This window comes from Telopea speciosissima, chromosome 10, assembly GCF_018873765.1.
Source record: "Telopea speciosissima isolate NSW1024214 ecotype Mountain lineage chromosome 10, Tspe_v1, whole genome shotgun sequence".
NCBI classification, from domain to species: Eukaryota; Viridiplantae; Streptophyta; class Magnoliopsida; order Proteales; family Proteaceae; genus Telopea; species Telopea speciosissima.
Window position 1 is genome coordinate 51,174,023 of NC_057925.1, and position 15,796 is coordinate 51,189,818.

Consider the following 15,796-nt stretch of genomic DNA (forward strand, 5'->3'; position numbering starts at 1 on the left):
AGCAAGCAATTATCAAGGAACAAGTGCGACTAAATGGAAGAGAAGTCAATCATGAAAAACAAGGAAGTCACAGCAATACAAGTTCCACACCCAATGAATCCAAGTATCAACATACACACATCAATGAGATCAAGAGGCATCAGAAGGAGGGGCCACACTTGACCCAGCAGGGGAGATCATGTCAAGGGCACGAGCCGGTACATCCTCAGGCAAGGCAGTACCTCCGTCGGGCACCACGCCGCCATCTCCAATAGAAACACTAGCCATCGCACTGTCCCAGACAGCACTGCAGCGAACTCGGTGAACCCCGAGAAGTCATAGCCAGGGGTCTCCACCAGGACATGAGCACCCAGGTCCCGGATACCCCCCTCACATACCTCCTGCTTACACTCATGGAACAGTGTCGTCAGCGCCTGAGAACTCTGAAACTCTGCCACTGCCCGCTCGCCCGCCTCAACTAGCTCATCTGCATGACTCTGCCTCAAAGCACGGACCTCCTCCTCTGAGGCACGAAGTCTGATCGAGCTCTAGGTCACCTCCGCCGATGCCGCACTAAGCTCATCCGCCAAACTCCTCTCACGAGCCGTGTTGGCAGCCTTATGGCCCTGGAGCTCCCTCTCCAGACCCTGTACCTTGTGGGTTAGCTGAACCTCACGGAAAGCACGTCTGTCAAGTCAGAGCACATCCTCTGTAATACGATGGAAGACCTACAAACAACACCAACCCATAAGAGCCATACCAAGAGCAAGAAGGCCAGAAACACTAAATATAACAGATGAGAGAAGAATAACTCACAGAAGCCATGTCAGGATAGAAGGCGTGCGTCAGAGAAGCATCACTAAGCTCCTGTAGGGCTGAACTCTCAGCTGGGAGCCTCCCCTTGTCCAGCCAATCCAGAGGTACGCCAGACCTGGTCAGTGTCGCACCTTCCCCAAGGTCCACCAACCATGAAGGTCCGATGACCACCAAGGTCCGATGACCACCAAAGTCCGTTGATCACCAAGGTCCGCCTACCACCAAGGTCTGCCAACCACCAAGGTCCGATGACTACCAAGGTTCGTTGACCACCAAGGTTCGATGACCACCAAGGTCCGATGACCACCAATGTCTGCCGATCGTCAAGGTCCGCCGACTGCCAAAGTCCGCCAACCACCAAAGTCCAAGTACAATGCCACCCAGGTCCACGGACCACCGTCCACAGATCACCAAAGTCTGAGAACTATCAAGGCTCAAAACCACCAAGGTTGAACGACTACGAAGGCCTATCAGCCATATATGAGTAATGAAGAGCAATACACAAAGGGGTGCAGATCCAACTACAACAGTGGCGGAGTCAGATTTGCTATACGTCATGGACAATGGCAAGAAAGGCTACTTACTTGAGTAGTAGTCCCCCAACGTCAAGCCACCAACCCAGGAGAGTGAATGCCAACCTGCAACCACCAACATACAAATCAGTCACGAAGGGTTACCTCGAAAAAAAAAAAAAAAAAGAGTACCAGTCCGTCAACCAACCAGGCACAGCGGCGCCAACCGCCAGGGGACGTCGGACAGGCATAGGGGCACCAACCGCCAGGGGAAGTCAGACAGGCACAGGGGCGCCAACCGTCAGGGGACGTCGGATAAACACAAGGGCGCCAACCGCACAGGGGACGTCGGACCAAACAAAGGGCACCAACCGTGGGGGACGTCGAACCACACAAGGGTGCCAACCCCTGGAAAAAGAAAGGAGAGATGAGAGATCGAAAAAAAAAAAAGGCCAAGAGGCCACGGTCGAAGGACCATGGGCGCCATCAACGGGCGTCAACTCAAGGAGAGAGAACGGAGCTAAGGGTCCACGTCCAAAGCATAGGCGCCAACCCTTGAAAAGTGTAAAAAAAAATAAAAAACAAAAGGAGATCCGTCAAGGGGCCACGACTAAAGGCCATGGGCGTCCACCCCTTGGGCATGAGAGAGAAGAGAGAAAAGAGACAGAAGGAGTGAAAAAAAAAAATGAAAAATCCATTAAGGGACCACGGCCAAAGGCCCTGGGCGTGAAGCCGTCAACAAAAAAAAATTAAATGGTGCCATCAATGGGAGTCATGTATTCATGTGTGAGAAGACAAAGAGAGAAAAGAGGGAAAAGGAAAAGTAGGAGAGAGAAGGAAGAAAAGTAGGAAAGCGAAAAGAAGAAAAAGAAGAGAGAGGAGTGAAAAAAAAAATCAGGACCACGGCCAAAGGCCATGGGCGTGAAGCCGCCCCTAGGGCGTGGACTAAGGAGAGAGAAGAGAGAGAAGAAGGTGTGAAAAAAAAATTTACATTAAATGGCGCCATCAATGGGCGTCATGTACTCATGTGTGAGAAGACAAGGAGAGAGAAGAGGGAAAAGGAAAAGTAGGAGAGAGAATGAAGAAAAGTAGGAAAGAGAAAAGAAGAAAAAGAATAAGAGAGAGAGAAGGAGAAAAAGTAAAAAAAAAAGGGGGGGGGGTTTTGACCTTAGCCGCGACCGAGCGACGCCAATAGGCGCGGATCGAAGCACCAAGCACGGACCTAGGGAACGGGCGCAGATCGGATCGGGGATTGAAGCAAGGTGCAGATCGGATCGTTGATCCATGCAAAGCACAGATCGGATCGTGGATCAAAGCAGGAGGCAGATCGAAGGATGCCCGAATAGGAGCGGATCCAACAGGAGTGGCGTTAACGGGCGTGGACAGCCGAGCGGCGCCAACGGGCGTGGATGAGCATAAACAGGCCAAGGTACGAGCAAAGAACATGAGACCTAGGCATGGGCGACACGAACACAAGGAGGCGACAAGCTCATGACCGAGACCACGAACGTGATCAAGATCAAGATCAAGAATAAGCAACATTGAGAAGGTCAAGGTTGGACAAGCCACTGGGAAGGCTAATGACTAATAGCCAAGAAAGGAAGAAACCAAAAGAGAGCAAGGGAGACAAAGCTCCAAAACAAAAATACGACGGATACTCTCTTGAGCACTCCGTTCAAAAAAAGTGGGGGGTAAATGATGAACCACAAATCATCCCCATCAACCGGAAGACGCCACTTGTCCCTGAAAAGGAAGATCCATCTGGACACCCTCTCTCCTAAGGCTATGTACCCCAACAGGGTACCAGTGCAAGTTAGATTACACTACGTCAACAACAAGATGAACACCATCGCGAGGACTCCGGAACCTCCCTTACTACTTACGTAACTCACATGGACTCAAGAAGGATCTATCCCTCCGGAAAGATTTATCCATCCGGAAGGACAACCCTACTGGGACACTAAGTCTCACGGGAAGACAACTAACCAGGGAGGAGCCCTGCTACTCAGGGACTCTATCCACTCCGTGATTCACTCTTCCATCTACGAAGAAGACTCCACATCAACTAGGAACTCTCCACTCCGCCATGCACCGCTATAAAAGAGGAGGTATCTCACACCCTCAACCCATCTTGAATAATCTATATTCATCTGTTTGCTCAGGAGATCTCACTTTGGCATCGGAGAGCCCTAGGTCAGAACCACACCGGTTCTCTCTGGTGACCCCTTAGCCCTTTTTGTAGGTGACGGCACTTGCATGACGGCTCGACGATTTCTTGATGCAACAGGTTTAATGCTAAAATCTATTCGAATTTATTTTCTTCAAATCCTAAATTATTTGGTGAAGATAAGGGCAATTTAATCAATTTTTTTTAAAAAAAAATTCTAACATTGTTAGTTTTAAATTAACGGAATGGATGCATTTATTATTTTTTTACAAAAGTAGGAGGTACACATACTTTTGCAAAATTGATGGATATTTCTGTAATTACGTGATACTTCAGGGGTGGTAGTGAAAAGTTTCCATTTTTTTTTTAAATTAAAAAAAAAAAAACCTCTCAAATTCTGACTCTTGACTCCACTGACCTTGTCGTCCCAAATGGACATGGTTTTTTTGGACGGTGCCAGACGCTGACCTGGCATATTCCTAATCTTGTTCTTGTCTTCCTCTCTCTCTCTCTTCCATGCTTTTGCAGAATCTGTCTCATATAAAATTTCTATATCCCACTTTCGAAATTTTCAAACCCATTTCTCCTGTGACTAAAGGAAAGGACCCCATTTCTCTTCCCCTGCCGTCCTTTTCTGCAACTCTTTTACCTTTCTTAGCCATAGTGGGTAACCTGTACAACCCAAAAAAGAAAAAAGCTATATTTACTCTTTCATGAATGCTTCAAAGCTGCTTTCCTTACTTGCCGCAGGTAAATTACTTGCTGTTTCCTCGAGAGCTTCACCCGGATCAACAGCGTTTCTCTCTTGGGTCATCGTCCCTCTTTGTCTTCTCGGCTTAGAGGCTTCTCTCTAGGGTTTTGACCCTTTTGGCCTTTGTTATTATGGTTGCAGATGCCTAGGAGGAACCGTCGTTGATTCTGCCTGTTGCTTTTGTTATTAGTTCTGTTGGGTTCGAGGGTTTTTCTTGTTGGAGATTCCTGAATATTCCTCCGATCCTTCCATGATTAGTAGGGTTTATGTCGTTGTTCCCTAGCTCTTCGAAGGCGCTTTCAGGTATGTTTTTTGTGTATTGCATCCTTATCTAGCTTCTCTCGTTCTTTGTTTTTGATTGATGCCGTTTCCCTTGTTTCTCTTTTCCCTGTTTTTCCTCTGCATGGCATATTTTTTACGTTATAGCAACTCTATAAGTTTCCATGTTTATATTACTCTGCAACTCTGAAATTTCCGACTAAAATCCTCTATCTATTGGGTATGCCTGAGATGCTTTAAAGATTGAATGACATGCTGAAGACCAATACGTTGTACTTTGTATTTGTTCCCTTTTAGGCAGTTTAATGGAGTTAATTGGGTATTGATATATTTTCGTATTCCTGCAACTTAATTGGAAAAAGATACATAAAAATACATTAATGTTGAGAGATTTGAAATTTATTACGGAAGTGTATAACAAAGGCGATCAACCTGCTAATCTAAGGTCGAGTATAAGGGTAGCAGAAGTACTAATTTGTGGGTTTGGGCACAAACCACATGAATCGCCAGGGATCCTCAATCGAGCTGAGGATCGGATTTGAGGACTTGTAAACGACATAAGCTATTGTCAATCCTTCAAGGAGTCTCCCGGATTTTGGTTTGTACTTTCTACTTTCTAGGCTAGGGGCTGGTGCTTCTTATATTTTATCCTTTCCTTCACCCTCCTATTACCGTGGCCTATTGTTGAGTGATCTATTCTCGAACCTCATTTGATACATGTACTTTCATTTATACTAATACTAAAAGGTATTTGGGTCTCAGTACTAAATACTTTGTTACTATTATGCTATTGTCAAAGTATCCTATCATAGCACCTTGGGAGATCCTGAACATAAATAACTAGGTGGATCAAATATTATGTTGTTTGAGACTATGGATATTGCATAAATTTCTGGCAATATTTTTTATTTTATCACTTGCATGGGAATTGGAGGAACCATCTTGCTGAGGCCGGGAAGGGTTAATCTTTAGTGCTGGATATGGGAAAATAGGGTAGCATTCTGTTTCATGAAACTCCTTTTATTCATCTTTGAGTTACAACTGAGAAGAATACATTTAATATGGTAACAGTTTAATTTTGCTTCTTGTTAATGAATGGGGTAGTGGTATGGAGCTAGTCTTTGTTAAAGGGCTGGGGTTGGTGGGGGTTGGAGTGCCATTCTGGTTGCTTTGATCAAGGATTGTTCTGTGTTTAGAATATGAAATATTGTATTCTCATGTTTCATTGTAGTTCTCCTACCATTTATGATTTCATCTAGATTAAATTCTTAACTTAAATATTAAACCCAAATCCTCCATGCTTGTTATTGGGTAGCGATTCCAAAAATTTGCTACTATTTGTGAAGTCAGATCCTATGTAGGAGATTATACAGAGATGCCTGATAATGTGCATACAAGGGATATTCAGACACTGCAACTGGGATACTTGGGATGTTTTTGTAACTAAATGATCCAGTGTAATGGCAAAAATATCCTTTGCAATGATGTCTGTATACTGTAGCATTCCAATTTGTTTTTCTCAGGTCCAGATTCGCCGTGATGTTTTTTAATGTATTTGTTATCATTTGGATCTCTGTGTAGTTACACGGGACTGTAACAGTTCGGACCATTGCTATCTAATAGATGAGTGGATGGGTTGATCTTTTTGCAATTCTGGCTTTTAACATCTGGTCCATTTCAATCTATATCAGTTTTTCCTTGGAATTATCTGATAGTGACTTCAATCCTTTGTGGGGAAAGTTTGGTATTTGAACCTCCACATCCAGGAAAATGCGAGATAAACTTAACTCTTGGTATCCTTCAGAGAAAGCAAAGGACCTAATCCTGATCTGATCAATGTGCATACAAAGGATATTTGGTCTGTGTACATAGGATACTTGGGATGTTTTGTAACTAAATAGTCTAGTGTAATGGTTAAAATATCCTTTGCAATGATGTCAGTAGACTGTAGCATTCCAATTTGCTTTCCTGAGGTCAAGATTCACCATAATATTGTTTAAAGAATTTGTTATCATTTGGGTCTCAGGGTAGTTACAAGAGGGTGTAACAGATCAGATCATTGCTATCTATTAGGTGAGTGGATGGGTTGATGTTTTGTAAGTCAGGCTTTTGCCTCTGGATATTCATTTCTTTATACCATCTGATCCATTCCAATCTAGCTCAGTATTTCCTTGCAATTATCTATCCTGATTCAATCCTTGAGGGGAAGAGTTTGGTATTTAAACCTCCACATCCAAGACTATGTGAGAGAATTTGTGTATCTTGTATCCTTCAGAGAAGGCAAAGAAGGGCCTAACTTCTTGGATTCACTATTTGAAATTAGAGAAATCTTCTTTCCCTTAATTTCTGGCTTTCTTACTCCTAATAAAATTTGAAGTCTCTAACAAAAAACAAGAAAAATGAAACATACAGGTTTCTTGAAATGCTTCCTTATCCTCTATTTGGATTTTATTCCTTAGCAGATAAATTACTCAAACTTCTTTGTCTAACAATAAGCTGATTTTACTTTGCTCATTAGCATCCAGATGTTGAAGTGCACTTGTTGTATTCTAGGTTAATGCCCCCCACCCTTTCTTTGCTGTGCCTTCCATAGTAGCTTGGTGATATGTCATTTTTTTAACCTATCTCAGCAGGTGGACACTGGAGGTGAAAACATTAACATAGAAGGGCATTATGGGTGTGAAAGCTCGCCAAAATGCAACAGACTCTCCAAGAGCAGAGGTGGGAGAGATAGACACTAGGACACCATTCCAATCAGTCAAAGCTGCAGTCAGCTTGTTCGGTGAAGGAGCCTTTTCAAAGGAGAAACCTGCCTTTAAAAAATCAAATTCTTTTTCTGCAGAGGTATTTCTTACACTTATTAGCTAGATATAGAGAACTTCACACAAACTTCATGGGTATTTCTTATATCAAGTAGTTAGAAAGAAAATATGAACAAATGAACGATGAAATATCTAAGACGTAAGATCGTAAGTGGGACCCTTCCACTATTTGATAGAAAGGGAAAGAAAATATGAATAAATGGACGATGAAATATCTAAGGCGTAAGGTAGTAAGTGGGACCCTTCCACTATTTGATAGAAAGGGCTCACCATTTTGGTCAGAAAACAAAAATGCCCAATTGATTGTTCTTATGTTTGATGCCATGGTTACTTTGGCTTCTCACCAAGACAATGTCAGCCATTAGAAAATTTGGAGGGTGCCTATGACAACTCTAGACGATAATATGACAACTGATTGTTAGTTGGGTTATGACACTCAAATCTCTCTCCACTTCCAACCCCCCTGGTTATCACTATATTATTATAGAGGCAGCTTACGTCTTTTAAACCCAATCCAACAGATGGGTGAAAGACGTGTAACTGTAAGATCAAACCTAGATAGTCTATAATCATGTTACCTCTAGGGCCATTTTGCTAGGCTGGCAAAATGGCCTGCTTTATATCTGAATTGTGGCAGACCACCTGGCAGCCAAATTTGGTGTATGTACCCCACAGCCCCCATAAACCTACAAAAATTTTCAGTCCTATCCAAATTATACAACAGGGAAAAAACTAAGGTCAAAATAATTGTTAAAAAGTCACAAGAGCCAAACATATGGACTGTTGAAAATATACTAGAAAAATCCACGACAAGTTGGTCAGACGATTGAGTTTGACCATCAAATTTTACCTGGATCTAATTCAAGATGGGCCCTTCCTATCCATATGGTTGGAAATTGCCATGTCACATGCCAAATGGTGAAAATTGGATGGACCATTGTGCTAAGTAAAACATCCGTAGTGCTAACCTTTGCTGTTTTGTTTTAAAAATAAGTTCAAATTTTTAGAAATTACTTTTCTAGTGTGGGATTTTCTTTTGTGATATTTATAAATTACGTAAATTCATTTGAAGTGAAACCTAAGCTTCCTTGACACTCTCTCTCCTCCCTAACTACGTGGGTCCCTTGTGGGCACCGATTAGTGTGGTGTGGGAGATCCCCCCCCCCCCCACACACACACACACTGGCAGCGTCGGAAACCCTCTCCCAGAAATGATTTCTGCTTATGATCATATGATGCATCATGCTTTTGGACGGTTGGAGCTTCATAATTCTAGAAGCTAATGTTTTAAGGTAACAGTGAGTGTAAATTAGATGTGGATTTATTGGAATAAAGTCCTATAATGATGAGTCAATTCCTGTTGCTCTTTGAAGTTCAACTTCCACTAATTAGGTGGAGATTACAACTTCGAGTAATCAAGGTCAGAAGGCAAGGCCTGAATTTCCATTTTACAGATATGATATATCCAGTCTCAACTGTAAAATAGGAAGTTTGTGGTTGGCTGGGTGCCAATGGTTCAAACAGTGTTCAGAAGAATCTTAGAAATACACGTAATGCATTGACTTCTATGTCATGACATATTTCTAATATCTGTGCTTCCAATTTCTTTTTGTTTTGCCAGAGGGTATTGGCAAAAGAGACACAACTTCATCTGGCCCAGAAAGAGCTCAAGAAGCTGAAGGAACAGTTTAAAAATGCTGAAACCACCGAGGCCCAAGCATTTGCTGAACTTGAAAGGCCCAAAAAAAGGGTCGAGGATTTAACCAACAAATTGAAAAGTGTAAAAGATTCCAAGGAGTCGGCAATTAAGGCGACAGAAGTGGCGAAGAACCAAGCAAAGCAACTGGAGGAAGCAAACTCTGGCTGCCCTGTTGAAACTGACGGTGCTTGGAGACAGGAGTTGGATAAAGCCAGAGAACAGTATGCAGCCACCATTTCTGAACTTGATGCTGCCAAACAAGAACTCAGGAAATTCCGTCAGGAATTTGACTCATCCGTGGAAGAAAAATCTGCTGCATTCCACCAACCAGCAGAAGCTGAAGTCACAGCCAAGGCTAATGCAGAGAAGGCTGCTGAACTGTCAAAGGAGATTGCAGCCACACAAGAATCACTTGGGCATGTGAAGCTGGCTTCTTTGCAAGCCCAGCAGGAGCAAGAAAAGACTCTTGAGGAAAAAAATGTCCAAAGGCAGTCTTATAGAGCTGCCCTGGAAGAAGCACAGAAGAAACTGCTATCTTTGAAGAAAGAGTTTGATCCTGAAATCACCAGGAATCTTGAAGGTAAGCTTGCTGAAACAGCTGCTGAGATTGGGGCTTGACAAAAGGAGATGGAAAATGCCCGCGCTTCTGATCTGGATTCTGTAAGAACTGTGACTTAAGAGCTTGATGGTGCTAAAGAGGTATTGCAAAAAGTGGCAGAAGAAGAAAGCACTCTTAGGAGCTTGGTGGAGTCCCTTAAAGTGGAGCTGGAAGCAGTGAAGAAGGAACATGCTGAACTAAAAGAGAAGGAAGCAGAAACCGAATCTATTGCTGGGAGCTTGCATGTCAAGCTCCAGAAAAGTAAGGGTGAGCTTGAGGCAGCCCTTACTGAAGAATCTAAAGCCAAAGGTGCTTCTGATGAGCTGATCTCTACCCTCCAACAGCTATCGTCAGAATCTGAAAATGCAAGAAAGGAGGCAGAAGAAACGAAGAGCAATGTTGAAGCGCTAAAGAAAGAAGCCGAAGCCACCCGGACTGCCCTGGAAGGAGCGGAAACGGCACTACAAATTGCACTGAAAGAGGCAGAAGAAGCAAAGGCAGCAGAGGCAATGGCCCTTGATCAGATTAAGTTATTGTCTGAAAGAACAAACGCAACTCGTGCTTCAACATCAGAATCTGGTGCAATGATCACAATCTCACAGGAGGAATTTGAGTCTTTTAGCCGGAAAGTTGAGGAATCTGATAAATTGGCTGAAATGAAAGTAGCAGCTGCAATGGCTCAGGTGGAAGCAGTAAAGGCTGGTGAGAATGAAGCACTAAAGAGGTTGGAGGCAGGCCAGAAGGAGATTGAGGAGATGAAGGCTGCAACAGAGGTGGCTTTGAAGAGGGCAGAGATGGCAGAGGCAGCAAAGAGGGCTGTTGAGGGAGGGCTACTGAGGTGGCGTGAAAGGGAGCAAAAGAAATCTGCTGAAGCTGCTACTAGAATTCTTGATTCAGAGGTTTCTGCACTTTCATCGACACAAAACGCCATGGTTCAGAAGCAGAACCTACCAGAGAAGGTTGTTGGCGTCCGTAAGCTGGATAAAGAAAAGACATCTGTCTCAAAGAAGGTACTGTTGTCCAATCTCAGTGGTATCTTCCATAGGAAGAAGAAGTATGTTGAGGGTGGGTCTCACTCTTACCTCCCTGGGGAGAAACTCGTGTGATTTTAGTTTTGATTTTTTTTTGTTTTTGGTGTTTTTATGGTTTGCTGATGACTTGTGCAAGTGTGAATGATGTGAGGGGGAAGAAGGGAGACAAAGAATAAGTGATAGAAAAAAAAAGGGGGGGAGGGGGAGGGGGAGGGGGAAGAGAAAAACACCTCCATGACTTGGTTCTGTATATTCTAGTTCTAGAACACTAGTATATATGTTCTTTCTTTTTTATGTTAATATCTGGAAGGGTAAAACTATTAATAAGACCAAGTTCTGAAGTAGAGAAAGAAGGCCTTTCAGTGGCAGATGGTTTTTGTGATCGACTCATATCCTTTACAAGGAAAGAACTTGTGGAGAATTTTGGAAACTGTGAGTATTGAAGGGTTCTTTAGTCTACCTCATGTCCTGAAAGAGCAGCCCCTTTAACTTCTTTAGTCTCTATTTGGTTGCAAGGAAATGGAAGTGAAGTGAAAATTTTCAAACCTAAAAATGTGGACTTTTTCTACAATTGCTCGGGTGTGAATTCATTTAGGTTGGATGAACCCTTTACTGTGGATGAAGGAATAGGAAAGATGTTCCAGAACATGATGAACTATAATGGTGTTAATTTTTAGGTTTGAAAGTTTTTACTTCACTTCCTTTTAATTTCCTTGCAACCAACAGGGACTAAAGAAGTTAAAAGGGACTGCTCTTTCCGGACATGAGGTTGACTAAAGAACCCTACAATACTACTCACAGTTTGCTCTCTGGAAGTGGGATATTGAAGCCCAAACCTCAATAGGGTTGGGACTCTGGTGTGTGGCTGGATGACTGGTCAAGTTGGGTCAACCCAAACCCATAATAAGTGAAACCCATAATAAGTGGGTCGCTGGCTCAACCTGAATAAACCAGAGAAAACAGATTTCACCTGTTTTGAAAATTGATTTTACCCATCGCTTCCAAAATCTGCCTCAAGTAATCCTCTTCCCTTTGGTGTGAATACCAAAATGGTGGTTGCAGAGATGATCAAGAGGGGAACAAAAAAAGAAGAGAACGGTCAGGGTGTAGGGTATGGAGGGAATTGATGTGGATTTATGGGTTTCATTCATTGGGTTTTTCGACCCTGGTAACTTTACTTCTATACCCTCAGGGGTAAGATCTGATATTTCACAATTAAGGGGTCATGAATTCAACTATCTTAAGAGTAACTTATAAAAAATAAGAGAAAAAAAACACTGTTTGATAACGTGGCCCCTGGGCTCAAACACAACCCCTCTAAATGTTTACCCTACCCTTTTATAAAATGAAAATTCACCTTTATCGATGTCCTTGCAGTCTTTCATTGACTACATCAGCACAGAGTCACACGACGTTCATCTTTCCAAAAAATTTAGAGACTTTGAAATGAAAATTAGGTTAAAGTTCTTGTTAAAGGGGAAATATGAGGGTTAATCACATTTCACAATCATCACCCACATAGGTACGCATTCAATTTTGGATTTCGCAACCTTAGGACTAAAAAAGGATATTAGGTAGGTGGTTGGATCTAATATCCATCAACAAGTGGTAAATCAGTTAAGACTCAAATTGTGTATAAATAGATCCTATGGTGAATCGAATAAGATTTGGCCACGTGGTAATATAAAATTTAAAAATTTACATACACATCCAATCGAACTGATCGATACGAACCAATCCCTTATCGGTTTGATTTCGAATTGGGTTTTTTTGGATCTACTAGAAACCAAAATGGATCGAGCTGACCGATCAGTAAACCCCCCAAAAAACCAAGATTTTCTCATCAGACATGCGGCCCTTTCTTTATTTAGACATGTAAACCCAAAATCAAACCGAACCAAGATTTCATTAAAAAGAAATAATAATAAGGGAAATTTACACATACTACCCCTGAGGTTTGATGAAAGGATATTTTTACCCAGGTTTGGAAAATTCTACATACCCCCCTGAGGTTTGCAAACGGTAACAGATAGGTTCATTCCATCAGTTCATGACTAAAAAATAGACTTGAACTGACGGAATTGCCCTTGTCATTTGGGATTCAAAGTGAACGGACGGAATTACCCTTACAAAAAAAAAAAAAATACACCTGCAACTCATCTTCCCCAAATCGATTGGGAAGATGAGTTGTAGGTACATACAACTGTACAAGGGGAGAAACAGATCCATTTCTACCCAAAAAAAAACAAACAGATCCATGCGATTCCAACCGATATCCTGACAGTGGGTGAAGCACAGAGTTATTAGTTCTTAAACAATGAAACAGATCCATTTGAGGAACAATGAAGCACAGCATTTACTCTAGAAATCACTTCTCTTTCTTTTCATGTGATGTCTTCATTTCCAACAGTTCATCACCCGCTCTTTCATTTCTTGTTTATTTGTCTCTCGCTCTGTCTCTCCGTCTCTTCTTCGTTTTTCCTGCCGGTTTTCAAAACTTAAATAGGGAAGCGGGAAGCTGCAGTTGAAGCCTTCTAAATTGTCGTCTTCTCGTGAGATTTAAGGATTTCGGATTTCCTTCATGGCCCACCCAAATCTACAATGGATGGCGATTTTCCCTCCTCAAATTAGGGTTTTGATTTTCGAAAGCAGAGGTTTGATTATTTTCGGAAAGCTCGCATTCCTTTTGCTTTCTGTTGCACACTGAATTTGTTTTTGTGGGGGTTTGCTAGATGGGTTAACGCCTGCGTTCTGGGTGCGCTGTGGCTGTTTCTTCATTTCTGGATTTCCCGTCAAAGATTGATTTTGTGAGGAGCATTTCGATCAATGCATCTTTCACTATAGAAACCTATATCCCACTGTGCGTCCCTATTCCTGGAGAAGAAGATTAGGAGGAGAGATGGGTCGGACTCGACAGAGTAAGGCAATGGCAACCCTTCCACCCTTCGGCAGTTGCATGAGAATAAGCTCATCTTCCCAATTGATTTGGGGAAGATAAGTTGCAGGTGTATATATATATATTTTTTTGTAAGGGCAATTCTGTCAGTTCACTTTGAATCCCCAATGGCAAGGGCAATTATGTCAGTTTAAGTCTATTTTTTAACGGTGTTAGTCATGAACTGACGGAATGGACTTATCTGTTATCGTTTGCAAACCTCAAGGGGGTATGCAGAATTTTCCAAACTTGGGGGTTGAAAATATCCTTTCGTCAAACCTCAGGGATAGTATGCGTAAATTTCCCTAATAATAATCATAACCAGATTGAGATCAAAACCAGTGACTCAGTGACCAATGACCATAGAAAAATTTTATCATATATCTTTGGGTGAGTGATAGCAGAACGTACGTCCTGTCAACTTATTTTCACTGTCTTTTAATTGTAATCGTTAATTGTAATCGTAGATTTGACATGAAGTTAATTTGAACCATCCATTGGTTTTTCACTTAATCACCGGTTCCCAGCTTTTACGGTCAGAGCCTCATGGTCACTCCTGAGTCCTCGTCTCATCCCCACCATCTTCGGCCACCGCCTTGCATCACTTGCATCACACCGCTTGTTATGTACACGAACATGAAGCTAGAAGGCAGATAACAAACCATCGTATCTGAGTAAATGAAACAAAAATTCAAGCAAATCCCTTCCCCCGGTTGTACATCTCCCCTGCAAAAACCACCATATCTGAGTACGATGACTTTGGGTGCAACTCTGCGAAACACAATCTCTCTCTCTCTCCTCAGTAGATTCTTACACGGCAATCTATTTCCTTTTAATCCCCCTTAAATGCAACCTTCAACTGAAACCACACCAGATTTTCAGAGTTATCCGGCGTGGATTTTCTCTCGCTGCTCCTCAATCCAGAGTTGAAAAACAGAATTCTCATCGTTCCGTAATCCATTGACATTAATATTTCAACGATTTTGATTATAAGAGATATCTCGCTAAAATTAAGAAACAAAGAAAAGAACAGAAATTAATTCCATGGCATTTCACATCTCATGCCCAATTTCATGGTTCAATGTTCATACCAAAAATCTCCTTATAAACTTAAGGAATCTTTAGCAGAGATTTCTAAAATTTCTCTTCATATATGTTAATCTCTTGTTTTGAAAGAGTATGTTTGTAAAAATTGCAGTCACTGTGTCTGCTTCTACATATTTATTAGTTTCCCTCAGAACCTTCAGAGCGAGAAAGGGAGGAAAGATTTTGGAGGTTTTTGTGTTTGTGTAGTTCTTGAACAATCTGTGGTCGGTTAGGGGTAGATAGAAGGGTACTGTTCAGGTTTTGGTTCCTCAAATTGTTGCGTCAACTCCTGTGGTGAGTGTTGTAGCTGATGGGGTCGGGGCGTTGTTCTGGTTTTAGTTCCTCAAATGGTTTCATCAATCCTGTGGTGAGTACAGTAGCCGATGGGGATGGGGTGAAGATGTCCATACAAAGTGATTTGCGTTGTAGAAGGCAGTGGCTGCTAAATCGTTGGCCGTAGTGATTTATGCTCTAAGATTTGAGATCGGAGATTCAGCGGTGAGGTTCTTAAAAATGTTATTCTTTCATTAAGGGAATCAACAATGGGGAAGAGAAGCTCAAGCTCTCTCTGCATGGTGCAAATGGACGGTAAATATTGACGAAGAAATCGATGATCCTTTGTTAGGCCTCCTGTGGGTTGCAGGTTGCAGAGAGGGGCGTAGAGAGACAAGAAGGACAAATCCATCGCAAGCTCACTGCAGGATGTCACATGATCTGATATGAGAGTTGCAGAGGATGAGTTCAAGATAAACGGTAACAGCCTGTCTCGGTTAATTGAGAGAAATATGTTCAAAATGACTGAGATTTAATATAACTAAATCAAGGGCTGAATTTAATCCACGAATTGTGAACGTATTTTCACCCACGTCTTGCGACCTTTAAGCCTACATCTTTTATATTAAAAAAATAAAAATAACGCCCTTCCTACGTGATGCCACGTGGATGCCACCTGGCCGCGATGGTAGCGGTGGAGATGGTCCCTCCCTACTGTAAACATCCCAAGTTTCCAACTTCCCTTTGTGGATTTAGAATGAGAATCCTCTAATATCCCCTTATTCCTGGAATTCCTATCCTGACTCCAGACTTCTGAGTCAGCCTCTCTCTCTCTCTCTCTCCCTCTC

General features: G+C 42.3%; 2 protein-coding genes across 2 annotated transcripts; both read left to right on the forward strand.

Annotated features, from left to right (window-relative positions):
- Positions 1-520: 520 nt before the first annotated feature.
- On the forward strand, positions 521-11,084 carry LOC122643993 (WEB family protein At5g55860-like). The gene is made up of 4 exons (XM_043837582.1): positions 521-531; positions 4,003-4,007; positions 7,135-7,348; positions 8,948-11,084. Exons 3-4 carry the CDS (start codon positions 7,178-7,180, stop codon positions 9,641-9,643), a joined length of 867 nt encoding a protein of 288 aa, XP_043693517.1. The 5' UTR covers positions 521-531; positions 4,003-4,007; positions 7,135-7,177; the 3' UTR covers positions 9,644-11,084.
- LOC122643706 (WEB family protein At5g55860-like) lies at positions 9,653-10,729 on the forward strand. The gene is made up of 2 exons (XM_043837301.1): positions 9,653-9,685; positions 9,725-10,729. Exons 1-2 carry the CDS (start codon positions 9,653-9,655, stop codon positions 10,727-10,729), a joined length of 1,038 nt encoding a protein of 345 aa, XP_043693236.1.
- Positions 11,085-15,796: the final 4,712 nt, after the last annotated feature.